Below are 15,272 nucleotides of genomic sequence, written 5' to 3' on the forward strand. Positions count from 1 at the left end.
GCGCACTTTGGCCACGTTGCAGATTACTTTCAAGATACGGCGCCCGCACGGCTGCGCCGGAAGCAGCAACAGCGTTTTTGCATTTTATTCTTACAGCAGGGGTGTAATCAGGGTGTCTACCAAGTTGACATTTCCAAATTCCCTGAGTTTTCCAGGTTTTCCCTGAGCACCTGTGTGAAATTCCCTGAATGAGCCAGAACTTTGTTTTATGTCAAGACAGGCCGACACCACGTTGCCCGATGCTGTCACTCTCTAGTAAGCATACTGAAACAAAAAAAAGACTTAATCCAGTTTGAATAGTAAGGAGTAATATCTATTTTATTTAAAAAGAAAACAGAAGGAAGGTGTAAAATGCACAGAGAAAGAAATGGTAAAGCCCATTCCAAATTGAGTCGAACATTTTCAAATACGAATGAAAAGGAGATGCATACATAAGTAAATATTTTTTTAATATCAGCTATTTCCATCAACTGATAGCAAGCTCATCTGTATGAGGTCCTGAACTTTGTCACAACTAATTATTAAGGTTCTCTCTCAGCAGCTGGAAAGTCAACCTCAACTGTCCTGACATACTCTCAGCCCGTACACAACACCTCAGTGTTGGGTTTCACTGCTTAAACAATTTATTTTGGTTTGGATGAGAGTCACCTGTGTCTCAGCGTCAGCCAACACTTAGTTTTTTTAGCTCAAGCTCCTTCAAAAAGGCGCCGGCAATTCCTTTCCCGTTAATTCCTCAGTGCGTCGGTCCTTTCTGTTCTAATCCTCCTTCTGCCACGCTTTCACCACATGGACCATCTGAAGCATCCTCTTGGTCAGTTGTACAGTCAACATTTGATTTTTCTGATTTCCGAGGGGCCGCAAAAAAAACGAAAAAAAACGGGCAGTCTGAAAAAAATTAATGCATGTCTTTAACTGCCTTTAAGGGCTAAAATTACCACAGGCAAGTCTGAAAAAGCTCTGAAGGCCTGCCAGTACGCTTATTAGGCATATCAGGGCTTGTACTGTGACAGGAGACGGGGTGCACGCATGTGTAATTAAGGAATACATACTATGTCCCGTGACAATTGCCCCCTTCCCACGCTTGTTATGCTTCACCGCTTAACACTAGTGTACTGAGGCGAAGCTAACTTTCGGAGACTGGCATTACGCAACGCGCTGTGCTCTGCGAGTTTCAAAGCCAATCGCGAGGATTACAAAGGCGGAGTCGGTGCCATTGGTGATAGCGGCGAATTCTTTCAATGAAAAATACGGCACCGCACGGCAAGAAGCTTAATAGCGAACATAGAAGCAGCTAGGCCTAACGTTGCCGCGGTGGTGGTTACGGCTGCCAGCGGATCTGCCTGCGAGAGTGCCGGTTCGAGGCGGCGAGATAATCAATATAGCGGCGGTGGCGGCTTTGATTAATGCGATTTCAGACCTGCAGTCAGGGCAATATACATTGACTATATGGAGTACGTGGTGGTGCCGCAAAACCGTGCAAATTATCGGGCATGTCCGAAAAATCGGGCGTCTAGAAAATCGGTCGTTAACTACTCTGGAAATACATCGTGCAGATGACACGGCGTCAATGACGATTCGTTGCGATTCCTCTGTTACTGGAGCCAGCATTAACACGACTTTCGTTCCCTTTCAATAAAGTTACAGCTAATTTTCCCTGATGGAAGCACAAATTCCCTGAGTTTTCCCTGAGTTTTTCCAGACTGTTCAAATTCCCTGAGAATTCCCGGTTTTCCCGGTTGGTAGACACCCTGGTAATGTAAGAAGTGGTGACAAAAGATACGAATTTGCGATGCAAAGTTCCTCTCAGCAGCAAGCATGACACGCACTGCATGTCACATGACATAGCACTTGAGCTCCTATGGATGAAAAATGCCATGAAGGTTTGTGTTGAGTGCCAAATGGTTCAGCTTCTATGCAGTATCAACACAACTTTTGTATCATTTGAGCCGTAGACACTAGGCACCTTCAATTTCCAATAGCATGTATTCTCCCCATGTTCATGTGAACATGACATGTATACCAGTCACTTTTGGGAATAAGACTACAGTCGACTTCCGTTCGATCCTGACGGGACTTATGAAAGTGGTCAAATCATCCGTCGAGTCGAATTAAAGTGGCAGAAGCGCCGAAACAAGCTGTCGATTCACTTCGCAGTACGTCTTTAAAGTTAGCTCCGCCGCAGTACAGCTCTGTTGTGCGGTGAAACATACGAAGCGGGAGGGAAGATGCCACTGTTGAAGCGAAAAATTGAATTAACCGGATTCACATTAATGGAAGTGAACTACATACACAGGCACTGCATTGAACTAGAACTCAAGCGTGCTTGGCCCACATCTATATTTTTTCCCTCTACAAAGCGTTGGGTACACTGCCTTCAAAAGCATCACATTTTATCCTTTCTTTGAAAACTATGTCAATTTAGGAGTATTGACTGCACAGCACTGCATTACAGTGATCATTCTTTTGTGTCTGCATGAAATGCACTCTGTTCCATTTTGACTTTTTCATGAAATACTTTCACTCTTGTGTGGTAATGACTCGATTAATTTCAGAAAGCATTTTCTTGATTCACTTTTGCTACAATATTGCACTTCTATCTTTAAATTATTCAATTGAATATGATTAACCATCAGCACTACACAGCAAGAAAGTCACCCATTTTTATTTTGGGAAACAAGGAAGACGGCTTCGGCAATGTTTGCATTCAGCAATATTCAAAGCCAGTGTATCCAGTCTCACGAACATCACATGCATTACCTCTTCTCTCCATAAATGTTTGGGGCAGTACACAGAACAGAAATAGCCCTCATTTTTAAACGTCTTTAAGACTCCCCAGGAGTTGACAGATTGGACACCCTGCGAAGTGTTTACTGGCTATGCTGTACTTCCATTCCTTGGCATCAAACCATGTGCACCATCCTATGGTAGTTTCATTTTAGCTTTCACCATGAGAATGCAAAAGCAGACTAGAGAAGTGAGAAATAATCTTGGCAGCAGCTGCTGCCTTTATTTGAGAGAAGTGCTTTACAAACAATTATCAATCACTCTTTTGAAGGCCTCCTAGAACTTACTGTTTAGTCTCATCCGATCAAGGAACAGTTCCATAGAAGTTCCTTGTTACCCTTGCCTTTCAATTCTGACAGTTTCCGATGGCAGGCACTCTGGCTGCTCAACATTGAATTGAAAGACTGCTGGAATGAATATTTAAATATGATTGTGCAGAAGTTATTTATTTACTACAGACTTTGACCTCATACGGACACTTTCAACATCTTGCAATGCGCAACTGCAAGCAGAACACTGTCATTCAACACAAACAAGCTCGCCCAGACATTCAATTTGGTCATCCCCATAGTAAACCCACATTTGAAACCGACGACACAGTAACATGCACTGCATTTGCACAACTTGCTTCAAGAAACTTGGTACAGCAAGCCTCAACGCAGCCTTCAAGCCTCTCTTCCAAACATAGGTTTCATGGTTAGAAGATCAAAATATTGAAAGTCTTGCCATAATCAATGGAAACGTCTCTTTCCAAGGACCATTCAGAGTAGTGGATAGTCGGGTTTGTTGGTACGAACACATTCTTTAGCAAACAGCGTGAATAACGGGACACAGAAAATAGGCACACAACACAGTCGCTGTGTCACGTGCCTAGTTATTCGCGCCGTTTCTTAAAGCAAGGACCATTGTTTTTAGGTTTTGTTAAGCTATCTAATAATGTTCTACAGTACTTTTCAGATGTTTTTAATGTTTCCAGAAAACAGTTCTCTTGCATTTTTTACTTCACAGTGAAAATTTCAGGAAATTTTCTGTGCAGAAGGGCAAGCCGTAAGGACAGTGGTTTGAATAATGCTGGCAGAGAAATTATCTTTTTGTTTCTGTTTGAGTAGTGGTGAACACCAGGTTTCTTGGTGAAAAATATGGATACACGAAAAGGAGGTCACAAATAAAAATTGCATGTGCAATATAGTCAACGCATTAGCATGTCTCCGAGGTAAGAGGGGTGGGGTTCTCTCTGGATCCATTGGTCTGCAGGCGAGAATCCATGGCTAGACGGTCTGTTGAGTTTTCACCAAATTTTGCATTTCGCACATTCAACCAGTGATTTTCACCAAATCAATCAAATAAACAAGCATTTTCTTCTAAAGCACACACAATTAATTAAAAACTGACCACTGGACTTTCTATTAACTAATTGAGAATCGGATTACAGCACAGAGCATCACGTTCTTTTAAGCTGAGCATTTATTTGGCCAGAAAGCAGCTACAAGGCTGGGTGGCTTGTACACAAGAAATGGTATACAGCTAGTTATTCAATAAAGCTTACAGGTTCAGGTACGGATTTCTCAATTGCCATATGCGTTTTCATTGGCTGGCTATTAAAAATAAATTCTGAGATGAATGTCACCAGGCATGGCAGCTTTCGCTCAGTCACGTAAGATAACTTACAAAGGGAGGGCATTCAAAACGTACAAGCTGCCCAGTTGGAAATGCACCAGAATTCTCCATATCAATGTTACGACGCAACTGCCTCTGTTAAAACATCCAGTTTGCAGAAGAAATTACTACCTTCATGACAATTTCCTGTTTTTACAGAAATGCAAATTGGTGCCAGAATGCATAAAAATTTCAAATGCCGAAACACAAAACTTTCTTGCTGCCTTCTACATCTGGCAATGCGGAACAAGCTATGAAAGATAAAGCAACATGGGAAGCAAATGTGGGAACAAAGAATTCAATGCCATGCATACAACTTGGGAGTAAAATGCACAAGAGTCTCAACTTCCTTGACAACGTGCCGATGCTGTAGACCTGGCAAAATCAGGTTCCTGGTGAGAGCATGCCTGCGAATGTACTCCACCTAGCATGATGACAAAAGTGCTACCCTGCTGGCACAATGTTTTAGGCACCTTTTATCCTTGCCGCTGCTGTCAATGCACTTATCACACGACCACATGGCGAGGTGCAAATGTAATGTTAATGGCTAGTATAGAGGGTAAGGAAGACAGTGCACCACAAAAGTCCAATGAATAGGGGCAGATCAATGAAGAAATGTGGTAAGCTAGGCACATTCTGTGACAGTCTCAGTAAAGACATAGAGAGATAAACAGGGTGGGAAAGGCAGGAAGGTTACCCAAGAAGACTCTGATTTGCTATTCTGCACCGGGGGAAGGGTAAGGGGAAATGAAAGACTGAAAGATGAGCAGAGAAAAAGCAAAGACAAGAAAATTAAATAGAGGAGCTTGGGGACTTCTGTGAGAACGAGAGTCCATATAACAGGCCACTTGAACACAATAACTTAAGCTAGTGCCTCGAGTGCCTTGTGGTGGGACGACTGTGTAGTTTGGCCTTCCACGACTGTCTGCTTCGAAAGCAACCGGTCATGAAGACGCATCAGCGCAGTCGCAAGTGACTGCCCGATAGTCTCGGTAATTTACCAAATGCGCTGCAAGACGGCGGAGCTGACAATCTTGCATGTCTTACTCCATGATGTGCAGTTTTCAACACCAAGCACATTGCTACTAAATCCAGGAAGTGCAGTTCTTGCCGATTACTGATCGCTCGCAACAAGCTGACTGCACAGGCAGCTAGACACAAGAAGACACTCAATTATGGTGTACCGACAAGACAGAATGAGGCTCCCTTGTTTGGAGGTGGCGCACGCCGTGGCAGCAGCAATGGAGATGGTGGAGGGGAATCGAGCCACATTGCTTTCTTCACGATGGTGTCGTGCTGAAGGTTGCCCATCTTTTATGGCAAGAGGTTCTATGAAAGCACGATTAGCTCTCACTAATAATTTTAATGGTTGAAACAAATTATGCGAGTATGAACAAATAAATGTGACACGACACCGAGCCACCTTAACTGCCGGAAGCATAGATGTTTGTTTTCCATTACCACTCGGTGTGGCAATTAATTCCACCTCATTCTGCATTTTGCTCAAAAAGATTAGTATAAGATACCTTCCTGCTTAAAAAAAAAAAAAAAAACCCACACACACATCCTATTATACCTGTCTGCACTCTGATCCTCCACAATTTCTCCAGAATGGAAAGTGCAAAAAAAGAAAGAAAGAAAGAAAAAAGAAAAGCGATGAACATTTAAAGGCCATAAGAGTAGCTTGTTGGGCTTGTTACCTTACGAAAATGCCAGAAAACTGGACACGCGAACTTTCGTGACGAATTTTGCATGGCAAAAATTTCAGCATGAAGTGCTGCAGTGTATTCATAACCCCACACTACAAGGAAGCAAGAGTGGGTGAACGCTGCCAATCGTGCCACCATCCCAGCCCACGAGGAGTCATTGTGACCAGATGAGCTCGACCTGGGCGACCAACGGAAGCGAACAGCTCTGCTATGATCTCATTGGTCCAAGCTCTCCAGCGTGCGCGACCGATTCCAATGCCGGCGTTCGCTGGGTAGCCAGTTTTTGGACGTCGGGTGACAGACATAGAAAATTTGTTGCTTATTCGCGCCATGGAGATTGGCCTTAAGAGGAATGCACTTCTACTTGTAGCTAAAGCAGTTGTTGATGTGCATTTATCACCTCTTAGAAAAAAACAAAAAAAGCTTAAGTTTCCTCATACCTAAAATGTTCATGCTTTATATAGTGCACTTACAAAGCATGCAGATGTAGATAATCTCTGGAGAGGACATGAAGAGAAGAAGGGAAGTGCATGCATCTGCACAAAAGTATTGAAGTCGTTACAACCATTGTTTTCCTGACTAGACCACACCTTATATTCAGGAGCAGGAGCGTTATCACAGGCATTGCTACCAGTGACATTAACATGTGCTATGTGCAAGAGTTGAGAAATGCTGGAAGATGCTTGGTCCTGCTCACTCATGGAAGCACATTACAAGCATGGTGATAAAACAGGGGCTGCGTTTCTGTAGAAATCAACACAAGCACAAGGAAAGATCATCTAATGTACAGTATACAGTCACGAATATAACACAAGTTGCCAAAAAATGCACCTTATAAAAATGTACATAATATACGCAAATTCAACCCTAAACTAGCAGCAACAGCACAATTTATAGATTATTGCTTTAATTCTACATAGTTGGTTGCTTCCAACCAAAATTTAACCATGAAAACCATTTGATGGTCCAACATTGAGAACAAATCAGTGGGTTTAATAAAGTACTTGCAATTAATCATGACTTCATCTTAAAACAAACAAAACAAAAATACAAAATACGAATCGTGGCACTTAGTTGACTGCCACAAACCAGCAGCATGTGAAAGCATGACAGCATGCATGCGTAAAAAATGTGCAACTTCGGAATTTACTAAAAAGCACTAAAACGAGATTATTCGCTTGCCATTACAGCCTCACGTTATGCATACGAATTGCTGTACAAGAGGAGAGAAGAGCTATTAAAAGCGATTCTCCAAGAATTGGAAAGCACAATACACTGCACATCTCGGGATCATTACGCATCTGTCACATAAGGCGCCGACGCCTGTGAAAACGGAAAAACTGAAAATATTCTTTTTTCTTTTTGCACAAGCCATTCGTAACACCATTACAGTGTTCCAATAAGCACTGAACAACACATTCAATGATACTCACAATTTGCCTGTGCAAGACACAACCTCTCACTTGGTTTTGTTTCCACACTATAAGTAATTTTAAGAAATGTCTTTTTTGTTGTCAGCTGAGTCCACAAAACAGACATGAGGAGCGCAGATGTGGTACAACAGTGACCATAAACACAGGAAATATAAGAACAAGAAATAAAATTACACACACACATATATATATTGTACTGTAAAATAGGGAGCAGTGGGGCTGTGGCTAGGAGAGAGACAACGACGACGAAAAAGAACAACCTTGTTTTGGTGCTCGGTCAGCTACACTACCTCTCGCTGCTCCAACGTCCTAGTCGCGAACGCTTACTGCCCAAAGTGCTTCGCGACAATATCTATAAAAAAACAGAAACATGAGAAGGGTGTCTCTTCAGAAGCCATCCACTGTCTCCAGTCTGTTCCCTTATAGCTAACGCATCCAATAGTTCCAGTGGGAAACGTTCCAGTGGGAAACTTTATCCGAGAAAGTATGTAACCACGGCTTGCACTGTTCAATTTGATGCCCTAGGTCACTCGATTTCTATGCCCCAGCTGTGTGGCACGACTCCGTACTGAAAAACAAGAACAGAGAATAGAATCTTAGCAGAGCATATTGCAGCAAAATGAAGTACTGTGCATTAGCATAAATGCAGAGTTTGAGCTGGCACATATAAGCATACAGTAAAATCTCACTATATCAAAGCTGAAGGAGGAGCAGAAATTACTTTGTTACAGTATCCATTACTGCAATGTAACAATCATCTGCTCTCATGGCCAACACTGTCACTTGAGAAAGGCAGGGCCATTGCACCGAATTAAAAATTTGTGGTATGAAGTCGGAAAATGCACAATAGGTTACACCGAATCCTCGGGAAAGGAGAATAAGGACATAGGAGTACACTGATGCTTATAATTACGCAGTAGTGGTGGTGGTGTGAGCAGGAATGAATGGCTCCAATTCCAAGAAATTTTGGTGTAGAAATGGTGGTCACACTTTTCGGCGTGAACAACGGTCGCTACAAGTTGCTTTTTGGTCACTAGATGCGATTGGTTATGCGACATTTGTCAACTTCTAGTGTGAATGGGCCCTGAGGGAAACATCCTTACATTGTTCCGAAGCTGTCAAATTGCAATTAGGAAGAGGTCTTCGGTGGTTCCATACGTAATTACAACAGGGAAATTGTGCCAGCGTTGCTTGTCGATTTCATAATTTGGTATGTTTGGGGCAAGGTTTTCTGCACAGATTCATGCAGTCTTGGGTGGCGAGAAGGATCTCCCTGCTTCTTCAATCACATGAATAACTTGAATACACGAGGGTTACGATTCGCCAGCTAAATTTAACACTGTCTCATCTGAACACCACAGTTCATTAAATGCATTCAATGGCGTCCCTACATAGGATTGTGCATGCTAATTGCATGTAAAATTTGACGGTGTGAAAGCAATAAAACGTGGAGACATGGAAGAGAATGGGACGAAGTTTTTGAACCATTCTCCCATCTTTATGCTCAGTTGCTCTTGCACTGTTCAATGTGACCTGTGACAGCTTTATGAAATTCTGCCAAGCCACAAGACTGCAGGCTTTGAAATGAAAGAAAAGTTTCTAACAATAACACATAGCATGGTTTCTGCACAGCTGCTCTTATGCAAATATCAATCTAAATGGTACAAATGTTTTCTGCAGGGGGGCAAACGCTGCCGTGTTTGCGCCTGCACCAGCCTGTTTCGGACACACTCCACTCAGATAGAAGCCACATGGGTAGAAAGCTCGCATTATAAATACTATGTATTTATCCCAGCTTTATGGTGCTATACCCAACCTCCGTACAAAGTATGTCATCACCGGTCACCAGACATGAACCAGAGCTACGAGTGACAGGATGGCTCGTAACATTGTCACGCTACCTCAAAATGTTGCCAACGTCCTGCCTCCTCTCCCATGCATCTCCTCCCATGAGTACAACCCACCTGAATGTCTGTGATGGCCTTCAGCACTCGGCTGGCCAGTGGACTGCTCTGCTCCATGGTGGGAATGTGCAGGTTCTCGCCTCTATGGTACAGCCGCTCTATTGGGCAGATGACGCAGGCTGTCCCACAGCCAAACATCTCCAGCAACTGTAATGTAGCAACGGGCAATCAATCACTGCCTCGATTACTCTCTGCCACACATAAGGCGATGCCAAAACTTTTCTTTACTGCCTGCTAATTACTCTGCCCTTGACAAGTTCAAATATTCACTGACAACAGGTCCACAAACACTGCACATCCACTGGCATGGTTACAACAGACATCACTTAAAGAAGTACTAACACAAAAAATTTTGGATCTCGTCTTTTCTGTTGTAATAAGCAGCTAATGACCCAGGAATCATGACATGGCACATCGGTTGCTTCAGCGCATGAAAGGTAATTATTTGGAGCCTTATTTACAGCGACCAGTCCAAGTGTCGATTTCGGAGAGCAATGAAAGGTGCGTAACTTAATGCGAGGCTTTGCAAACACTGCTCGTCCTGTGACCACACAGAAGTGTGATGCGCACACAGGTGTGCGCCATTCGTGTTGCTGTAGTTTTGCTCCATATGTGTATACATGTGCCGTGTATGGTGTCCTCATTCTCATTCCGTTGCCCAGCAGTGACAATTTTCTGGAGACAGGAGATGCCACCATATTAGATGTATCTGACCACTTTCAAACATGTAGGCATCTTCAAACTAACCACCCTCCCACGTGGAAACCCTGCCGAAACGGCTACTTTGCTTTTCTCAATTGCCAATAGGCGATGACACAAGTCTATTCTAGGGCAGTCTTGGCAGCACCATGGGTTCCCCATAGCTAAGGAATCTTTGCATCCCCCTCCTCTGCCCCCATTCAAAAACAGGGAAGTAAAAGAGCTAAATGTTATATTGAACCACCCAGACAATAAAATGCGATATTATCGCAAAATTTCAGTAAGAACAAAGCAGCAGTAAGCGTAATTTATTTTTTTCCCCTACACAATTTGAAGTGAAAAATGCATTAGCAGGATACAGACAGCATTCTGCAATGAGTGCCAGGTGACAAAGACTAGCATCGCAGCCTGCGTAGCGGCACAGCACCCCTGGATGAACATTGGCACAAGCAGCATGGCTTGCTCGGTGAACGATAGGCAGAATTGCAACAAAAGCCTGCGACATAATAATGTTGTTGGCCTCAAATGTTTACAAGGTATCTCACAGTGATTTCAACGTTGCCAGGTGCTGCACACGGCCATTGACTGCCCGCACATACCTTAAAATGGGATTTTCAAGCTATTGATATGTTGTAGAGGTTGTAGGCATCTTTCCGCAGACATTGATCTTGCAAGTTATTTCAACAACAAGATTATGTGCCAGTACTACTCGAAACACTACAAATACAAGGAATGAGAGTTAAGGGGGGACCTGAACCTCGAGCAATCTACAGTCACGTGTAATATGACTTGCAACACTCTTGTTCGTGGTTGAAGGGGCTTCAGGGGTACGCGGCGGCTCTCACATGTGAAATGGCGCTTTAATAAATACTACTAATTGAAGCTGTGTTTAGGTCTGGAACTTACCCTGTGTCTGCTCAGCCGTACAGTCCTAGAGCCCCGTCAACCATAGGCACCGGTGTTGCAGGCCATATTGCACATGACTGTACTGTTATTGCTATTGCTACTAGAGGGATGAAATTTATGGGTAATGTGTAATTTAAAGGGGCCCTGAACCTATCTTTATTGAAATCGGTAAATGCATTTGAAGCTAAAATGGACTATTTGAGAAATACGTTGCTGCAAAAATTATGTCGATGCGTTCAGCAGAAGCGGAGTTACTGGCAACTATGATCACTTTCACAGTGCTCCCACTCCTTCAATGCTTTGCACTGGGAAGGCTACAGTGGAGCGAGGAGGAGGAGGAGTAAAAACATTTTATTAAAAAAAAAGAAAAAAAAAAAAGGGGGACAAGCAGGTGTCTTTCTGCTTGTGCGGGAGACACCGTTAGTCCAGGGCTCCTGCAGCTCTTGCTGTCTCCCGGGCCCGCCGCACCAGTTGCTGCTGGTTACGAGGGTCTGAACTAGTCAGCACGGCCTCCCACTGCTCGGGTGTGAGGTTGGGTATTTGCGGGGCTGCCTTCACGTTGGGGCACGCCCATGTGGTGTGATATAGGGAGGCGTAGTCGTTACAAAGGGGACATCTGTATGAGTATACTATAGGGTGTATTGCGTGTAGTCTGCTTAAATGGGCGTATGTATTGGTTTGTAGTTGTCGCCATGTTACGGCGTCTTCACGTGAGAGGGTCTTGTGAGGAGGTGGGTATTGTCTGTTCAATCTGTGGTGTTATAGTACGGCATTGTATTGTAAAGGTACGGGCCCCATAAATGTGGCCGTATCCCCCTCTTGTGGCGCCTGGGAGACATGAGCTCGGGCTACAGCATGCGCACGCTGATTTCCACGGAGAGACTCGTGTCCTGGAGTTCATACTATTTCAAAGTCCAGGAATTGGGAGGCTTGTTTGAGGAGTTGGTGGGCGATTGAAGATATTCTGCCTCTCGTGTAGCTACGGCAAGCTGCTTGGGAGTCAGTAATAATTGTGACGTACTCGTTGGTCAGACTAGAGATGATGGCCAAGGCGATGGCTGTCTCCTCCGCTACGAGAGCGCTGGCAGTGCAAACCGTCATCGAGACCACCTCTTGTAGGTTATAGTCAACAACGCTGGCTGTCATGGCTGCTTTTTGGGGGTAATGCGCGGCATCTGTGTATAGTGTGGCGAGGAGACTGCCATATTTTGTCTGTAAAGTCTTCGTGCGAGCTTGGCGAAGACCGGCATGATGCTCCGAGTGCATGCTTCTGGGAATAGGGGCTACCTTGATGTGCTCCCGGAAGTCAGGGACCAGGTGGGTTGTTTGTTCGTGGCCCTTGCCGTGTGTGGGGTAGCCTAGGCACACTAGCACTGTTCTTCCTGTTGGTGTGAGGGCTCAGTGTTCTCGTTGGCTTGTGAGGTGGGCGTCTCAATAAGAGATGGTATTATGGACTCCTAGGGCTTCAAGTTTGAGTGTCGCTGTTCCCGGTGGTAGGCCGAGCGCTTGCTTGTATACTTTCCGAAGAAGTACGTCTAAGTGATCCATCTCCTTCGGAGTGAGGGTAAGTACGGGGCAGCGTAGGCAATGAGGCTGATTATCAAGGCCTGGACAAGCTGTGTTACGTCGTCTTCTTTCAGTCCGTATTGTTTGGTGAAAGCGGCTGACAATTCACATAATTTGGAAGGTGGTCTGCTTGAGACGTTGGATGGTGTATTTGCCTCCGCCGTCCTGTTGTATGTGGAGGCCGAGAATGCGGACGCGGTTTACTGTGGGTATTTCTTTGCCGTCGAGGGCGAGCGTGATGTGGGGTATTTCACTTGAGTTTTCTTCGCGATTTCTTTCTAACGACTAATAGTTCTGACTTCTCGGGGGAGAACAGTGGAGCAAAGCATGCCCGCAACACTCCGCCTACTAAACACAGCCGAAGTGTAGTGTCTGAACGTAGGCGGAATATAGATTTACTGCACTGCTTGGAGAGCAACTACGCCTGCCAGAAAATTGTTGACCACCCAAAGAATTGTTTTCAGAAAGGAGGAAAAAAAAAAGTAATCACCATGTGAAGAAAGCATTTTATTCCCCTGAATGCAGGAAATCGTCATAGCCAATGGTTCAGAAGGCTCCAGGGGAGTAATCTGGATGGGGCTTTCCTCGCTGCCTCCACTTTGCAGCTGCTTGAAAAGCTGCCGAGGACACTCGCTTTCTCTCCGCACCAACAGTGCGACGGCATTCAGTTTCAGTGGTCCTCAGACAACCTTTAGAGGTCTGTTCTAGCTGCAGCTCTCTCAATATGCTTGAGCTGGTCTCACGGGTGCCATAACTGAAGTGCATCACAGTCTCTGCAACTGCTGCCTCAACTGCAAACAATGATGCCTTTTTCTTTAGGAGCAGGTCTCCAAATCAAAGAGTGCAGTGTCTCATTGGTATTCTGCGTCTGCCCTCATTGGCACTGTTGTAGCCGCAGCTTCTTATCAGCCAGATGCTTAAAAGATTGGACGCAGTGCCCTGCTGACTTCTTCTGGCAGGTTGTACCTGTTTTTTGATGATGACTCATTCCTTGCTGCGGCCGAGTTATACTTGCACCACAAGTTGGGAACATGTGGGCAGAAGTTGTAATTGGGCTGCTTATCTGTCGATGTAATGCGCTAGAATGTGGCCCATACTGCACCATACATTTTGCCCGCATTTCCAGCAAGACTTTATTGCCTATCGATGTTATTCGGAGATCTTCGTGATCAGGTCTCCGGTCAGCTGTCCTTAACCACTAATGCGCTGTCCATGTTCCTCAGACTTGCGCTTTTACACAAGATTAAGAAGTGGCGTGCCCATGCACTTCTGTACGTGATTTGTGCAGCCTTCTTTTTTAACTGGAATAGGGCCATAAATATTGCCTTCATCAATGGAATCAAATGACTTGCTGTCCCCATCACAGAGCATGGTGGTACGCCTGAGCCCATGCAACGAGAGTGAACCTTGAAACAATATCTTTGCTGCTTCAACCTCAATTTGGCCTGCCTTGCAGAGTGTGTTTTAATTGGCAGGAATGTTTTGCCTTCCATTCATCACAGCCTGGGCTGTCTGGTTGTGGTCCACTCTCACAGCCAAGGCAAAAATTGGACAGGACCCCATAATCAAGCATATACCTCGAAAACAGCTCAATGACAGTAGCCATCCTAAGGTGAGAAGAGTGGCATCTGTTGTGCCATGTGCCATCAAAACAAATGGCAATGTTTCCCGAGTTTCCAAAAGTTAGTTCTTTGTAAAGCTATTTTACGGTAGCAGCACACATTTCCAAGTTCTCAACGCATGCTCTGGTTGCTGCTGGGCAGAGCTTGCTTTTCAAGCAATTCTGGTATGTCTTGTTATGCGTACCCCCTGTGGGAAACTTGAGCTGCGAAAAAAAAAAAAAAAGAGATGTCCTCTAGGGCAGTCTGCCCGTTTCCTGTGCTCTGCACACTTGTGCACCACCAGAACGTTCATTTTACATGTGTTGCAGTTTGCGAAAACTGCAACTTGTCGAGAACTCCCCTGCCAGCAATGTTCACCACAATTGCTGCACAACACTTTCAGTTTCATGGCTATGCCATACTCACACATGTCCCTTTCAAGAGGCAGTGCACCACCCAACAATCAGCAACTTCCAGCAAGCTGTTCACGGCATCCAGGCCTATAACCGTATATGTCGTGGGCAAACTTAGGGCACCCCACTCACTCACGAGGCACTTTGTTTTTCCTTCCATTGCCGAAACCGACACGAGTTCCGAAATTCTCTGCTGGGCTTGCTGCTCACAGACTGCACCAGTTAAAAAAGTGGAATCGAACCTTGTGCGCTAAGGCCACATGGCTGGCATGACTGCGTTGTTCTGCCGGGCTGCTATCGCAACTGCCGGGGCAACGCTCGTGGGGTCCACGTCAGTTGCCGGCACACATTCCCTCGATGTCAATATGTCTGCTGATGTTTTGACGCTCACTATTATCTCCCTTGATGTAGCGATGCTTCTTTTCAATTCACGACAGATTTTCTATGCTGTTGCAAAACGTGCAGCGAAATTTCCGATATGCATTGGGCATAGTGCTCGACGGTGTTCAATGACAGTCTATGGCAAGATCGCAGCAGCCTT

At 44.8% G+C, this 15,272-nt stretch overlaps 1 protein-coding gene across 1 annotated transcript in view; it reads right to left on the reverse strand.

The window, feature by feature from the left end:
- Window positions 1-3,197: 3,197 nt before the first annotated feature.
- Window positions 3,198-15,272, reverse strand: part of Bcat (Branched chain amino acid transaminase) — a 42,457-nt gene continuing 30,382 nt past the window's right edge. Inside the window, exons 10-11 of the mRNA XM_065433252.2 lie at window positions 9,547-9,693; window positions 3,198-8,150 (exon numbers count right to left, since the gene is read on the reverse strand). Coding sequence (XP_065289324.2) covers window positions 8,109-8,150; window positions 9,547-9,693 — 189 coding nt within the window. The 3' untranslated portion in view covers window positions 3,198-8,108. The remainder of the gene's footprint in view (window positions 8,151-9,546; window positions 9,694-15,272) is intronic.

Source organism: Dermacentor albipictus, chromosome 3 (assembly GCF_038994185.2).
Source record: "Dermacentor albipictus isolate Rhodes 1998 colony chromosome 3, USDA_Dalb.pri_finalv2, whole genome shotgun sequence".
NCBI lineage: Eukaryota > Metazoa > Arthropoda > Arachnida > Ixodida > Ixodidae > Dermacentor > Dermacentor albipictus.